At 41.1% G+C, this 13,785-nt stretch overlaps 1 protein-coding gene across 1 annotated transcript; it reads right to left on the bottom strand.

Moving 5' to 3' along the window:
- Nucleotides 1-491: 491 nt before the first annotated feature.
- Nucleotides 492-13,037, bottom strand: wdr91 (WD repeat domain 91). Its single transcript, XM_063463216.1, has 18 exons — nucleotides 12,789-13,037; nucleotides 10,501-10,637; nucleotides 10,120-10,299; nucleotides 9,834-10,040; nucleotides 9,634-9,717; nucleotides 8,488-8,597; nucleotides 5,545-5,716; nucleotides 4,421-4,612; nucleotides 4,069-4,241; nucleotides 3,906-3,960; nucleotides 3,707-3,802; nucleotides 3,257-3,351; nucleotides 2,718-2,871; nucleotides 1,679-1,787; nucleotides 1,443-1,555; nucleotides 1,212-1,319; nucleotides 918-1,007; nucleotides 492-793 (listed from the first exon to the last, which is right to left on the bottom strand). The coding sequence occupies exons 2-18, from the start codon at nucleotides 10,621-10,623 to the stop codon at nucleotides 629-631; spliced, it is 2,226 nt and encodes a 741-aa protein (XP_063319286.1). The 5' UTR covers nucleotides 10,624-10,637; nucleotides 12,789-13,037; the 3' UTR covers nucleotides 492-628.
- Nucleotides 13,038-13,785: the final 748 nt, after the last annotated feature.

The following is a 13,785-nucleotide window of genomic DNA, read 5'->3' as shown; positions in this document are numbered from 1 at the left end:
CAGGATAAAACTTATAAACAAATTCAGTGTACAGTTTCTCTTGTGATAGGTCTTTTTCTTTTACTTTATTACCTTTTTTATTTTATTCTATTATTATTTTATTTATTTGGTTTAGGTTAAGGGAATAAAAACCCAGAGTGGTCCTCCAAATATTTACTTGTAACATTTTGGCTCGTATAAGAAAAACTTGGAAGTTTCTTATTCCGATCAATCCAAGTGGAGTCTCTCACTCATCCAGATCATGGCAGTCTAAAGGTCTTGAGATGAAAGCAACTGGACTTCTTGTTTAGGTTCCTGAAGACATTTTAGAAAGGTGTATTCAATTCTCCATGAAACGACTTCAAGTACCTGAAAGAGGTCAAGGTGCTGTTGACTCAAACACTTCAAATGCTGCTGAGTGTCTGTGAGACTGCTGAGGAGTTTTTCTTCTCCCCAAAGGCCTGAAAACACCAACAAATACAGCTTTAACAAAAGAAACGAGCTCTACGGTGGAACCTTCAGTGAGATTTTAATCCTAATTTGATTTAAAAACAGGTTTGTTTGTATCATGAAACATTCCTCGAGTCTTCCTTTCATCTCTGAAACTGCACAGACACACAAGAACAGAGAACCTCCGTTAGGTCCCCAGTCAGGACTTCTGTGCTAGAAGCGTGCTCAATTTGATTTTCCCGTCCATGGAGGCTGTCAGGCAGGTGCCGCAGTCCACTGCTGAGCACCAGTCGACGGTCACCACTGGTGCTTTATGCCCCCCCAGCGACAGCACCCTCTCCAGAGCTGACTCCCCACTGGCCAGCTGGAAGAGAGGGGACCAGGAAAATTTTTAAAATACAAAACACATTTAAAGCATTAAAGAATGCTTACTTACTTACTTACAGACAGACATACATACATACATACATACATGAAGGTGTACTCACTCTGTATATGAGTCCACCGGAGCTAGAACAGGTCAGGACGTGTTGACCTTCAGAGTCAAACGTGAAGAGTCGACCTCGAGGGACTTGAACCTGAACAAGAATTATATCACCAAGTTAGAAAAAAGCACCCCAAATTGTTCACTTTGGTGATTTTACTTTTTTGAACTACTTTAAAAAATGTTTTCTTATGAACCGAGTTTAATTTACTTTGTAGAATTCAATGTTTTCTACTCAGCTTTGGTCATGAAATCAAATGAAGTGCTGTCTTGAAAATTAACCAGCAGGTCTGCTTACTTGTTTGTAGCCGCTGTACCCCGACAGGACGAAGGGCCCGGTGGCGTCCTGAGGTAAAATCTGCTCCGACTGCTTAACCCCACAGCGATGGATGTTCCACTGGATAAACTGCATGCGTGCGCGCGCACACACACACACACACAAACACACAAACACACATATATTTTCTTGACTTTCCTGAGTAACATAAGGAGAACAGACTGAGCTACACTAGTTCTGGCTTTCACGCACCTTGCCATCTTCTCCGATGCTGAAGACGGTATTTTCATCATAGCTGAACTCCACACTGTAAACTTCCCCATCATGAGCTCTCCAGCTCATCGCACTCTCATACCGCTGCATATCTACAGATGACAGAGGACAGAAATGTATTTAACTTACTTGGGTTTTGGTAAGTGACAGCAAAGAGGCCACAAATTAATCCTCTCTGAAAATAATCTTTGGATGAATCGAGTATGAACGCAGACCAAACAGTCTGATGACTCCGTCAGCGGCTCCAGTCACCAGCAGGTTTCCATTGTGATTGAAGGCTGTGCAGTTTATGGCTACTGGTTCTGGCTCCAAAGAGAACTGGAGCTGAGAGACAGAAAGTCAGAACTTTGATTATGCTACAGGCAGGAAATAAAAAGAGCAGTTTAACTAGTTTAACTGAAACTGCCAGGCAACTGAATTGGAGCTCATAGTCAGGCACATAACAGAGGAAAAGTTGAGTTAATACCCAAACCTTTCTTGGAAACAGGTTTCAGGTTTGTTAGAGCAGTCAGGTAGCCTGTTTAAAATGTGCAAACACAGTTTAAGCAGCACCTATAGGGCTGAAGTGCCAAAAACTGCAGTTCTAATCATGTCCACTGGAGGCTCACTATAGCAGTGAATCAGTCCCATAGACCAGGGGTGGCAAACTCCAGGCCTCGAGAGCCAATGTCCTGCAGGTTTTAGATAACACCCTGGGTCAACACACCTGAATCAAATGATTAGTTAATTACCGGGCTTCTGGAGAACTTCAAGAAATGTTGGGGAGGTAATTTAGCAATTTAAATCAGCTGTGATGGATCAAGGACACATCTAAAACCTGCAGGACACTGGCTCTCGAGGCCTGGAGCTTGCCACCCCTGCCATGGACATATTCGGTGTAAAACGTCCAGCTTTACAGGAGAAATAAATACATTTACAGCCTGCTAAAAAGCAGTTTTGCCCTCTAAAGGTCATAACACTACTGTTTATGAATGTGTTTATACATAAACCATTTTGACCCCCATTGCAGCTTAAAATGAAAGGTGTGGCCACTTTGATTGACACGTGGTTGCCCTCTGAGCTGCTAGCTCCCTGAGGCTTCACGTCAGCTACCTGAACTGGACGCCTTGACTCAGTCTGTGCAGTTGGAGCTTTTATTGCTCCAGTTTTCTGCTATAGCTGGAGTTTTAAATACACATTCTTTAACCCCAGTGGTTTCTGTTCCTGGTCTTGGACTGATGTGCAGACATATTAGCTAAATGATCAGTTAACCACCTGCTGTTTGACAGTCTTGGTGTCCCATAGCAGCAGCTGACCAGACACCGTTATGGGAAGTCGAGGAGCAGACTCGCCACTTCCAGATCGACTGTGAGCTGCAGCTGAACAGACAAACGATGAACCGCTGGGGCTGCAGGCTAAAGACAAGATACTGAAAGGCAGAAAAATACATTCTCATATGGAGATGACCTCGACTGTTGAAGACACAGTAAATCTAGTTTATGGATGTAGTTCCATTAAATTTGGTCAAATTATAATGCAATAAAATAAAAGAGCACCGCCCATTTTAGCTCCATCACTATCGGATGGGTTGACATTAATTTTGGCACATAACAACATTACTGATACTGAAACATAACCACGTTTGGATCAGATTTTCAGTTTAGCGCTCCATAAAAACTTCTGAGTTCCTGAGCTGCAGCTTTTAGACACTTTTTTGTCTCAGCAAGGAGGCACTTTCATGCAATACAAAGCCAACAAAGAGGCAGAAATTGGTCCTAATTATGTTAGTGAGGAGCTCCAGGATGCAGGTTTACCGTGGATGAGCCTCGTCGATGTTCATCTCATAGAGATTCTTCTTGGCTTCCGTATCGTACAACCGTACTGTTCCAACGCCGCTGCCTAATAACAACTGATCACACACACATGCAAACACAAATTTTACTGTTGGACAGATGTGTTTGGTGTATCAACTAGGTCACAAGCAACCTTGGGGTTTAGGCTTAGGGTTGGGTTTTTGTTTTAACTAGTGCTAAATAGGCAAATATCAACGAACTAAGAGATTTTACCTTTCAAATTAAGTCTTGTAAATTAATTTTGGCAGTGCAATTGTTCTGTATGCATTGCACTAGAGACAACTGTCTGAAAACAAGTAACGAAATCCTAACCCTAGCCTTAGGTGGCTCATTGGTGACCTAGTGCATGGTAAAATGTTACCTTATCAGAATATTTATAAAATCAATGTATCTGAAAGTAAACACTGCTACCAGTCGGTCTGGTTTGGTGGCCCACTCCAGAGACATTAGAGGAGATTTGGACATGATGGTGGCTTTGGTCTGCATGATGGGGTTGAACGACCACACCTGACGGAGTAGGAGGGGCAGAGGAAGAAGTCTTTCATGAGTTTTCCTGTCAGTATATGCCGTTAGAATACCGTAGCTTGAAGACTATGAAATGCAGGCTTACCTTGATGACTCCGTCAACATCCAAGCTAGCGACGCGGCGACCAGAACAGTCAACCCTTGAAAACAAGCAAAGGGCAACAGAAAGAAAAAAAAAAGACTGATTAAGGCTGAGTTTTTGTTTTTATCCTTAAAGTGGGTGAATTGTGACAATGTTACAGACAGACCTGCAGTGCATGATGGACGAGTGGTGTTCTCCGTACTCCTCCTGGCTGAGTTTAATGAAGGGAGGTTCCTCTTGGCTTGCACCGCAGCTTCTGCTGTTTGAGGAATCGGTAGGTTCACTTGAGGACTCCATGGGAGGCTCCCCCTCCCCCAGCTCCCCTTTCTTCTCTGATGTCTGAAGATAACACATGAAAGGGCTCACCAGACCAAAAAATTATTGTCTTCCGGCATACTAATTCAAAGTGCAGGTTGACCACTCGCAAAACTGTTTGAACATAGCTGACCTTTACCTCCACAGGTAAGGTAAGACTAAGGGCATCGCATTTGTTGCATATCTAAAGGATGCAACTATACCTGTGGTGGTGGTTTCGAGAAAAGCTCCTTCCTCTCCTTCTCATGATCTTGGATTCTTTTGTGTCTCGAATTCTGGTTCCCTGACTGGTTTGTAGACAGCTGGGACTGGGAGCTCACTGGTTCACTGGTTGATGACTGGGTAGATGCTGGCTTCACCTCCTTAACTTGGCCTGCTTCTTTAGATTTCACAGGCTAAAAAAGATGGAAATGATTACAACCGTAAATGTAGAAAACTGGAACACCAGTGCAGCTTGCTATTACTCTCTGAGAGAATGATTTTCAAACTTTGTGGTAGAAAATAATTAAAATATCAAATTCATTAACCAATATTTATTATACTAATGGACGCACCCAATGAACCCAATCAAGCCTCGATCCTGAATCAGTGTGAAGTTTAGTCTGCTGCAGAGTCCTTAACAGACATCTCTTATTGGACAGTTTGGTTACCGCCCATTGTACATCATGAATCTTTGCCATTTCCTATCCATTTTCTATCACTAATCTGGGTCCAGATCACATTGGTAGCATAAGCAAAGATGCCTAGGCCTCCCTTACTCCTGACTTCAGCTTTTTTGTATCTTCCCAAGCCAATTAAAAGACTTGACCTCTCTGGTGTGTCCTGGATCTGTGTTGGGAGTCTCCTTCTGGTTGCACATGGCCGACACACCTCACATAAGAGGTGTCCAAATCTCCCCAACTAAGTTACAACAGGAACAAGTCTGACTTGTTACTGACAAGCTCTTACAACAGTTGTACATGTTGCCAAATAGCCCATAACAACAACCAGATACCCCATACATTTGACTATGTAGACTGCTAGGGCAACATTAGAAACTAGCATCAAAGTCCAACTAGTTGGAGACATTTCTTTATTAGGGTTTGTTAGTTTTTATCATCTTCCTGATGAGATGGTAACTCAGAAGAAGGTATACTGTCCCAAGTACCAAATTTCTAAAGTGAAGGGTCTTTCACTTTCCATATACAATCATCAGCTTTTGAACATAAGATGACCTGTCTCTGACTCACTAGTTGCAAAAAACCCAATTTTGTTAAATAAACAACCATCCAGTCTGTGAGTCAAGGTCTTTTTTAAATCTGTGAATTTGGCAATTCCTTGTGCTCACCTGATTACTCAGTGGGTCCTTCCTGCCCATTGCTGCCTGGCTTGGTGAGGACCCAGAGATGGCTTGCATTGGTTTCCCTGGGGTACGTTTGCCTTGTGGTAGGAATGTTGAGAAGAAGTTTCTGGTAGGGGTGGTGGCAGTGCTGACAGCTCGCTGGCTCGTCACTAAGTCCCTACAAAGAGAAAAAAAGAAAGGAAGTTTTAAAACAGCACACTACTACACTGAATCCAAGCAAAGAGACCACAGCTATCAGCAAATGCCACTGCCATGAAAGGGTATGAGTTTTGCGACAATTTTTGGATAGTTAAAGTGAGCACAATAAACACCAGAACCCAAGATATCATACTGGCTATGCCGACTTGTCTTGATCACATAATTGCCATCTCTTCCTTTGTAAGCACATGATGAACATGCATCTGGCATTTATCCTTTTGCGCTGCTCACTTGTCCAGTTGGGTGAACATTCGTTGGTGGACAGGTGTCCACATGTGTACACTGACTGGTCTACAGCTATACACGTCCATTTGCAACAAGTAGAGCTGTACTATGTGTGTTCTGACACTTTCTGACAAAAAATAGCATCAAGGTCTTCAATGATTTGTAGCTCTTTGCCAGCAAGCCTTTCGACCCCATGAGCATCAATAGTTCGTGGGGTTTCAATGACCGTGCTGCTGGTTCGCCGGTTGCTGTTCATTGGACTTATAGAGCAGTTCTCACTATGAAGCAACAACCCTGTTTGCACAATATCAAAACCAAGGTGTGACAGGCCATTTCTGTCCAGTCTTGCTATGACCTTCCAACAGAGACCTCTAAATGGACCAATCACTATCAAAGATACTTAGGTCATTAAAACTTGTATATTTTCAGTAAGTAAAAAATAAGGTTAGACTTTTGACTGCCTAAAAAACTTATTTTTTTCTACCCTGACTACTATTCTTACCAGTTGGTTTTTCAATTTTGAAGATTTTTTCTAATTCTCAAGCACGGTTATGAAGAGATTTTACTGTATTGAGACACAAATCCCCTTTGGGGTTGTTTCAGTAAGGGAATCCAACATAAAACTCTGCCAAATCAAAGATGTAGAGCTGTGGTGACCTCTTGTGACAAGGGCACAGATGAAAGTAGCTTTTTTTGAGGAGGGGGGGGGGGCAAAAGCCTATGTGCAGATCCTCAGCCAAAGATGTGTTGCTTCTTCCTGTGAATAGGTGGGAGAAATAGTCTTTGTTGCCAGGGCTCCTTTGCTTCCTGGTAGAGATCTTTATTGGTCCCCAGGCTTCTCAGTTACTCAGAATCAAGTGGGGTATCGTGGCTTTGTTATCAGTGATCTCTGGTCAAGATCTTTTTGGGTCTACTGTGTTTTTAGTTACTCCAAAAACGTAGGAAATCAAGTCAGTGCTCCCTGGTAAAAGTCTTCATAAATCCACTTCAGGACCACGAGGATTTTGCTTCACCGGTTAGCACTGCTGCCTCACAGCAAGAACGCCCTGGGTTCAAATCCACCATCTGGTTGCAGGCTTTCTGTGCGGAGTTTATATGTTCTTCCAGTATCTGCGTGGGTTTTCTCCAGGAATTCTGGCTTCCTCCTGGAGTCCAAAAACATGCATGGAATTAGGTTAATTGGTAATGCAAAAACCTTAGGTATGAATGTGAGTATGAATTGTTGTCCGTCTCTCTGTGTTGGTCCTGGGACAGTCTGGCTGCCTTTCCAGAGTTAACCCCACCTCTTGCCCTATGGCAGCTGGGACAGGCTTTAGCACAGCCACGACCCTGAACTGGATAAGCAGAAGAAAATGAATGGATCCAAGGGCTTCTTGTTAGAGGTCTTCTGCAGTCCACTTCAGAACCAAATGGGTCACCATGTTTTTGTTGTCAAGACCATTTTTGTGTATAATACTTGGTGGGTGTGGTTTATCACCATCATGCATTGAATTATTCATTTGAAGAGGAAATAATGAATGTGTAATTGACAAGTCTAACAACACTTACTGCAAAAGTTAGGTTGCCTTATCATCAGCCATCATCAGCCAACTAGCCCCTTAGCATCCATTAAAAAAAAAAAAAAGTGTATTGAGTTTGGGTTTTTTCTGGGTCCATTTCAGATCGGGTCCCACATCCATTCAAGCCCCCTTAACGATCCAGATGAGGAGCTTTAACTAACTTCTTAAAAGATACTTCTGTCAATCACATTTTTTTAGAGTATTTTAAAGTTTATTGGGGAACTGTATTTGCTGGCCCGGTCTATCGATCGCCTGGAAGTTTAACAAAAAAAAATTTAAAAAATGGCTCAATGGAACAATTCATCAGGTGAATTGTTTATTGTGAAACATCAACCGCATTACAGCACACAGTTTAAATACTGCAACAGCATAAATATTTTGGCATTTTTGGCAACAATACGTTAGCTAAAATATGGTTTTAAATAGTTTTTTTTATATGAATAAATACAAAATAACTCAGTTTTGTTTGATTTAAAGTGCCTGAATATGAAGATATGAGGTTACGTCATTTATTAAATAAATACTGTCACAAAAAGTGCAACAACCTTAGCTCTCATTTAGGCCTGAACCATGCTAACATCAGTCCATGTTCGTTCTGTGCTTTGTGTTAAAATGTAACTTAAAAAAACAAAATAAAAACAAACGAAACCACAAAGCTGCAATGGATAAAAATCTTGATTAATATTTTAAGGTTTAAGATGGCTGCCATCTGCAACTCACAGCACAAAACACATTAAGAGTTTCAAAGTGATAAATACAAGCACAATACGCCAGTTTTTCCATAAAAATACTTTGTAATTTTTAAAGCATGGCATTCATTTTAGAAATGAGCTGACTATTGATGGTTAAAAACATCATGATGTTGGCAGTGTTTAAAAATGGACAGAATGGCAGCCATCTTTGCTGTGGTTAGTCATCAGTAAAGACAGTGATGTTAGTCTCTCACAGCTCAGTGTCTCCCAGTCGGTCCATGTTCTGGACGTATGTCGGCAGCTTGTGGTGGATCATCTCATCTGTATCCCTCTGATCCCGGCTCTCCGTCTGCAGGGCGAACAGCTGGCGAAGATACAGCAGACTGGTCAGACGTAACGTCTACCCTGACTACAGCTCAGCATGGAGCACATCACATTTTAAAACTTTGTTTCATGAAAAAACTTTTACACTTAGTCTATGTTTTTAAGTACTAGTGTCCAACTTTTTGTTAGTTCAAAAATGGAATAAACCAATCACATGGCAGCGACTCAGTGCAATTAAGCATGTAGACACGGTCAAGACGACCGGCAGAAGTTCAAACAAAGCATCAGAGTCAGGAACAAATGGGATTTAACTGACTCTGAATGTGGCGTGGTTGGTGGTGCCAGGTTGATCTACTGCGACTTTCCCACGCAACCTCTATCTCTAGGGTTTACAGAGAATGGGATGAAGAGTAAAAAATATCCTCTGAGTGGCTTTTCTCAATCGAAATGTCTTGCTGAGGTCAGTGCCTCAGCTACTTCAAGCCAATAGGAAGGTGTGGGGTTTATTTTCTAGGCACACTTTTGGCCCTTTAGTAACAGCTAAATGCCACAGCCTACCTGAGCATTGCTGTCAACCATTTCCGCAAGCACAATGTAACATTTTACAATGGATGTTTTTGGGACAATTTGATATGTTCCAAAGTTCAAATCATCTCAAACTGATTTCTTTAACAGGACAATGAGTTCACTATACTCAAATGGCCTCCACAGTCACTTGATATCCACCTAACAGCGGACATTTGTCAAATATTCCATGAAGAATTTAAGTGATTCTGAAGGCAAAAGGGGGTTCAATAGAGTACGACCAAGGTGTACCTAATAAAGTGGCACGGAGTGGTGGCCAAATCATGGGATTAATACAGTGAGAATTAATAGGATTTGACTTGATTTTAAGAAGTAAACAGAACTTTTGGAAACCCATTGAAATTAATTTTTAAGCTAAATAATGAGACTTAATTTACATGACGGGTGATTTAAAGTAAACGACGGGATCAGTTGTAGCTTTTTTGAACAAATCTACATTTACATTATTCACGCAAAATTGATTTAATTTAAAATGAAAGGCTCTCTCTCACCAGCTGACGGAGCTGTTCATTCTCCTCCATCAGGCAGGTCATCTTCTGGACTTCGGCATCGAAGCTGAGGAGGACAGGCTGAGGTGGGAAACAAGTTAAGGACTGAAAACTGAATTCCAGCAGATCAGTGCGGCCGCCTCTAAACTGTCAGAGCATGTTGAATATTAAGGCTGGCTGTGTGTTTCAAACTCAAGGATATGCATACACTGGAAGAGGACCGACAGGAAGTTATGCAGTGAAACCAGGAAGGTGTCAGACCACTGGCGGGAGAAGTACTGACAGAAGGCGGGGTTCTGCTCAGGGGAGGAGATAAATGGCAGGATGAACCAATCACGCCACTCAGCCTGACCCTGCAGCTCTGACGCCTGCTTCTGGAAAAACTCCTGAGTCTTCTCCAGGTTTCCTTTCTGGAAGGACGAGATAGATTTTTAAATCTTTGTTTCAGAAACACGCAGCAGGATGTCTGATTTCTCCACGAGGTGATACCTGCACGGTGTTGATGATGTAGTATCTGTACAGGCTGATCCTCAGCTTGTTGACGGTGGATCTGTAAACATCCTCGAGTCTGCTGAACAGACGTTTATCCAGGTAGAGCCAGTATTCCTTCAGACCAGCCAGGTCAAAGCTCTGGACAAACTGCTGCAGCTGATCGATGATTTTATCCACCTGCACAGCACAAAAATAATGAAAAGTTATTCAGTGTCCTTTTTCTGCTGAAAGAAGAAACTTCTTCAAAAACCTGAAATAGCAGCTTTTTTCGTTAACCCTTCACACCATTGCTAGCTCCTTTCTCCAACTTCCAGATGATGTGACTATTTTACTGTGAGGAAACAGAAATACATCCAACAACGTTTCTGCCAGCCATACCCTGAAGCCTTTCTCCTTGTCGGCTTTTATGTCGTTGTCCAGATGTTTCAGAGTGTTGGTGAAGCCACGGTAGATCAGATACTCCCTCACATGCTCATCTGTCCTTTCCACTGCAGAGCCCATGGTGACCTCTGACCCTACAGGGAACAAGTCAGTGTTTATTATGATTATTCAGTTTGTGTCTACTGTAGTCATTTGGTTCTTTGAAAGTATAAAGACAGAGACATTTAACTTCAGGTTTTAAGATTATTTCTTACATACACATTAATACAAGTATAATATCCAGCACTCTGGCTGTACACAAATAAAGAAGAAGACATAAACACAAGAATTCCAATCAACTTTTTCTTTTAATATTAGCTGACAGACATTCAAACCATTGATCTCACTGGGTAATGTGTGGGTAGTGGGTGGTGTGGGCTTAAGCTGCAGTCTCATTTAGCAGTCTGATGGCATGAAGATCAAAGCTTCTCCATATTGTTTCTGTGCTGGCAGCACATAAACAGCACACAGTAGTGTCTCCCCAATGGCAGTCAGCTGTTAGGGTGGCTGGAAGAATCTCCTGCGATCCTCTCGCCTCTAGATCTGCATCATCTGAAGTACACATCCTCTTCTCTCAGCTGAATCAACTACTCTCCTGATGGATAAGTGGTCATGCCCAGGGAATGATGCACCCTTCTCAGAAGTGCAGAGATTCCTGAGCGCCCTGAGCAGGAGTTTGAAGTACTTTAATCGCCTGAGGTTGTAGAAGCCTTGATGGGATTTCTTCAGCAGGGTGTTACTTGAAGTTATCCACCTTCTCTACCTAGGCCCGATTTATACTGAGAGGGTAGAATAATACTCTGCTGTTTTTTCATGGTCCCCTTGGTTTCCTGAGTTCAGCTCAATGTTGCTCTCCTTATACCAGGTGAAAGGTGGTTGATTTCATACCAGTGGGCAGATGCATTATTATTTGAGAACAGTCCTGCTCTCAGCACATAATTTTGTGGGGCTCCGGTGCTGAGGGTGAGAGGAAGGAACCATTTGTGGCCTGCCAGCCAGCCAGTAAACTGATCATCTGGAGGGGGCCATTCTGTTAAGCCCCTTTCCTAGTATCCAAGTGGGCAAGAATTTTTTCTCATACATTAGTTTACAACCTCTGCTAATACTGAGGTTACTAAGTGTGCAGATACATTTCATACATACATTACTTCAGAATAAAAATAGATAAACATCACTGCATGAAAATGTTTAGAAATAAGGTAGATGAAGAAAGGATTCAGACCACCTTAAAGTTTCCACACATTATTTTAAGCAGACAGAATTTTCTCTTTTTCACCGCTACTCAGTATAAAGTTCCTACACATTTTAGTAGATTAAGTGGACCTATTTTCCTTATTTCTAGTCATCTCAGCCACAGAATTTCTGTTTACAGAAGACAGCCAATCAGAAGAAAGGTGGCTTAAAGTAGGAGGAGCTAAAGCAGGTTGTTTGAGACAAGTGACATGAAACAGTAGACAGTAAAATTAAAAAAGGATTATTTTGAGCTGTGAAACAGGCAGAGCTACTTGAGTAAATGTATTTAGTTACTGTATGTCAGCGATTATTTAACAGACTTTAAAACACTGACATCACAATATTAACATGACAATCTAACCCACTTAATGTCACTTTTCTCAACTAAAGGATGAGGTAAGAGGTAATATTGCTCAATTTCTTTTTAAACTTTAGTAGCGTTCACTCCATTAGCAATAATTCCCCTAAAACACTTCCTCTTCATGCACTGACCGCTAACTTAAAACAACATTAGATCACCGTTATGCATCCACAGCGGGACGTTGATAGTTATAAAAAGAAAGAAAGAAAGAAAGTGTACTTTAGATCCTTAAAAGTCTGAAGCAGAATATAAAGTATCATTTTTGTAAATTTAACGGTTTTATTTTGATTTCCTCCACCGTTTTTTGTTGCTAAAAACACGAATTCGGCCAGACTCTATTTGAAAATCTCTTTAATTGGTACACACGGCAAATGTAAGGTTAAACTCAGATTCACAATCCATCCCAGCAAACATCAAACGATGTCAACATGACTGATTTCAGAAAATGTATTATTGTAAATCTGAAGAGACACAGGAACTGAAGTTAGCTTCATTTTAGCATCAAGTGTGCCACCAGAACAATCGACTGGAACACGTTACAATCACTATTACACAAAATCTCTCACATTAAACTGGCCAAATGCAGGCAGAATTAACATTCATTATGCTATAACATAATAAATCATAAAATCACGTCTTAACATTTACGTACCTCGGAGGATAATCCAGATTATTTTAAATGAAGCAAATTTAAGGCGAAGTTTGGCTTGGTCTTTTCTTTGGTTTCAGCACCATGAAAGTGAACCGTCACCACCCAGAAACAGAATTGCGCTTTTTTAGATCCATGAATCTTCAGAGCACAAAGCTGCTCTTCCGTCTTATTGTGAAAATTAAATGTTTACAACAACAAGGAGAAAGCAAACTCTCTTCCTGCTCTATTTTTCCTCCTGACAGTCATGTGATGAGCTAACGTATAACGCAGCCGCACACTGCGCGACCTGCGCGCCCTCTATCGGTCAGCACGTCTCAATACACCTGTGCCGGATATACCAGCTGTTACCTGCAAAAATGTTACAAAGAGTGTAGCATTTTTGTGTGTGTTTTCCTCTCTAGATGTTACCCCTATTGTCTGACCCAGTGTTTTTCTAATAGTTAAAAATGAACTAGCATTGGTGTACGTGCTGGAGTAAAAAGACAGCTGTTAAAAGTGTTAAAAGCAACTGAAAAATAAAATCACAGTTATTTCGTCTTGTATATATGTGTCTGTAATATCCGGAAATTACTACAAACGTATGACTTTAAAGTTAAAATTTAGACAAAGGACTTTTTCTTTATAACCTCTGTAAGTTACATTTTTTTCATCTTAAATGTACACCATTATGATGAGAGAGTAATATTTGTTATGATGATAGAGTAATATTTGTATAATCAATATTTTACAATATTTAAAAATATATATATTTTAAAAATTATAGATAGAGAGAGAGAGAGAGAGAGAGAGAGAGAGAGAGAGAGAGAGAGAGAGAACACTTGAAGGAAAAACAGGAAATAAAAAACGAAAGCATGAAAACAAATAATTAAAAACATTTAAAATGTAAAATATGTATGCATTTTAATAACCACAAAACCTATTAAACAAACGTATACGCAGGGGGTCACGCGGTTACCGTGGTAACACGCTAAGCAACGCAGAGCTAATACCATAGCAA

This window comes from Pelmatolapia mariae, linkage group LG20, assembly GCF_036321145.2.
Source record: "Pelmatolapia mariae isolate MD_Pm_ZW linkage group LG20, Pm_UMD_F_2, whole genome shotgun sequence".
NCBI lineage: Eukaryota > Metazoa > Chordata > Actinopteri > Cichliformes > Cichlidae > Pelmatolapia > Pelmatolapia mariae.
This window is presented reverse-complemented; position numbering and strand designations above follow the sequence as displayed.

What these genes read in the sequence shown, in the direction of transcription:
- wdr91 (XM_063463216.1), bottom strand. Translation starts at nt 10,623, where the DNA reads ATGGGCTCTGCAGTGGAAAGGACAGATGAGCATGTGAGGGAGTATCTG. An exon ending in CGGTCCTCTTCCAGTGTATG is followed by an intron (nt 9,718 to 9,833) that starts CATATCCTTGAG and finishes ACTTGTTTCCCA; the next exon opens with CCTCAGCCTGTCCTCCTCAG. An exon ending in CCACCAAACCAGACCGACTG is followed by an intron (nt 3,352 to 3,706) that starts GTAGCAGTGTTT and finishes GTGTGTGATCAG; the next exon opens with TTGTTATTAGGCAGCGGCGT.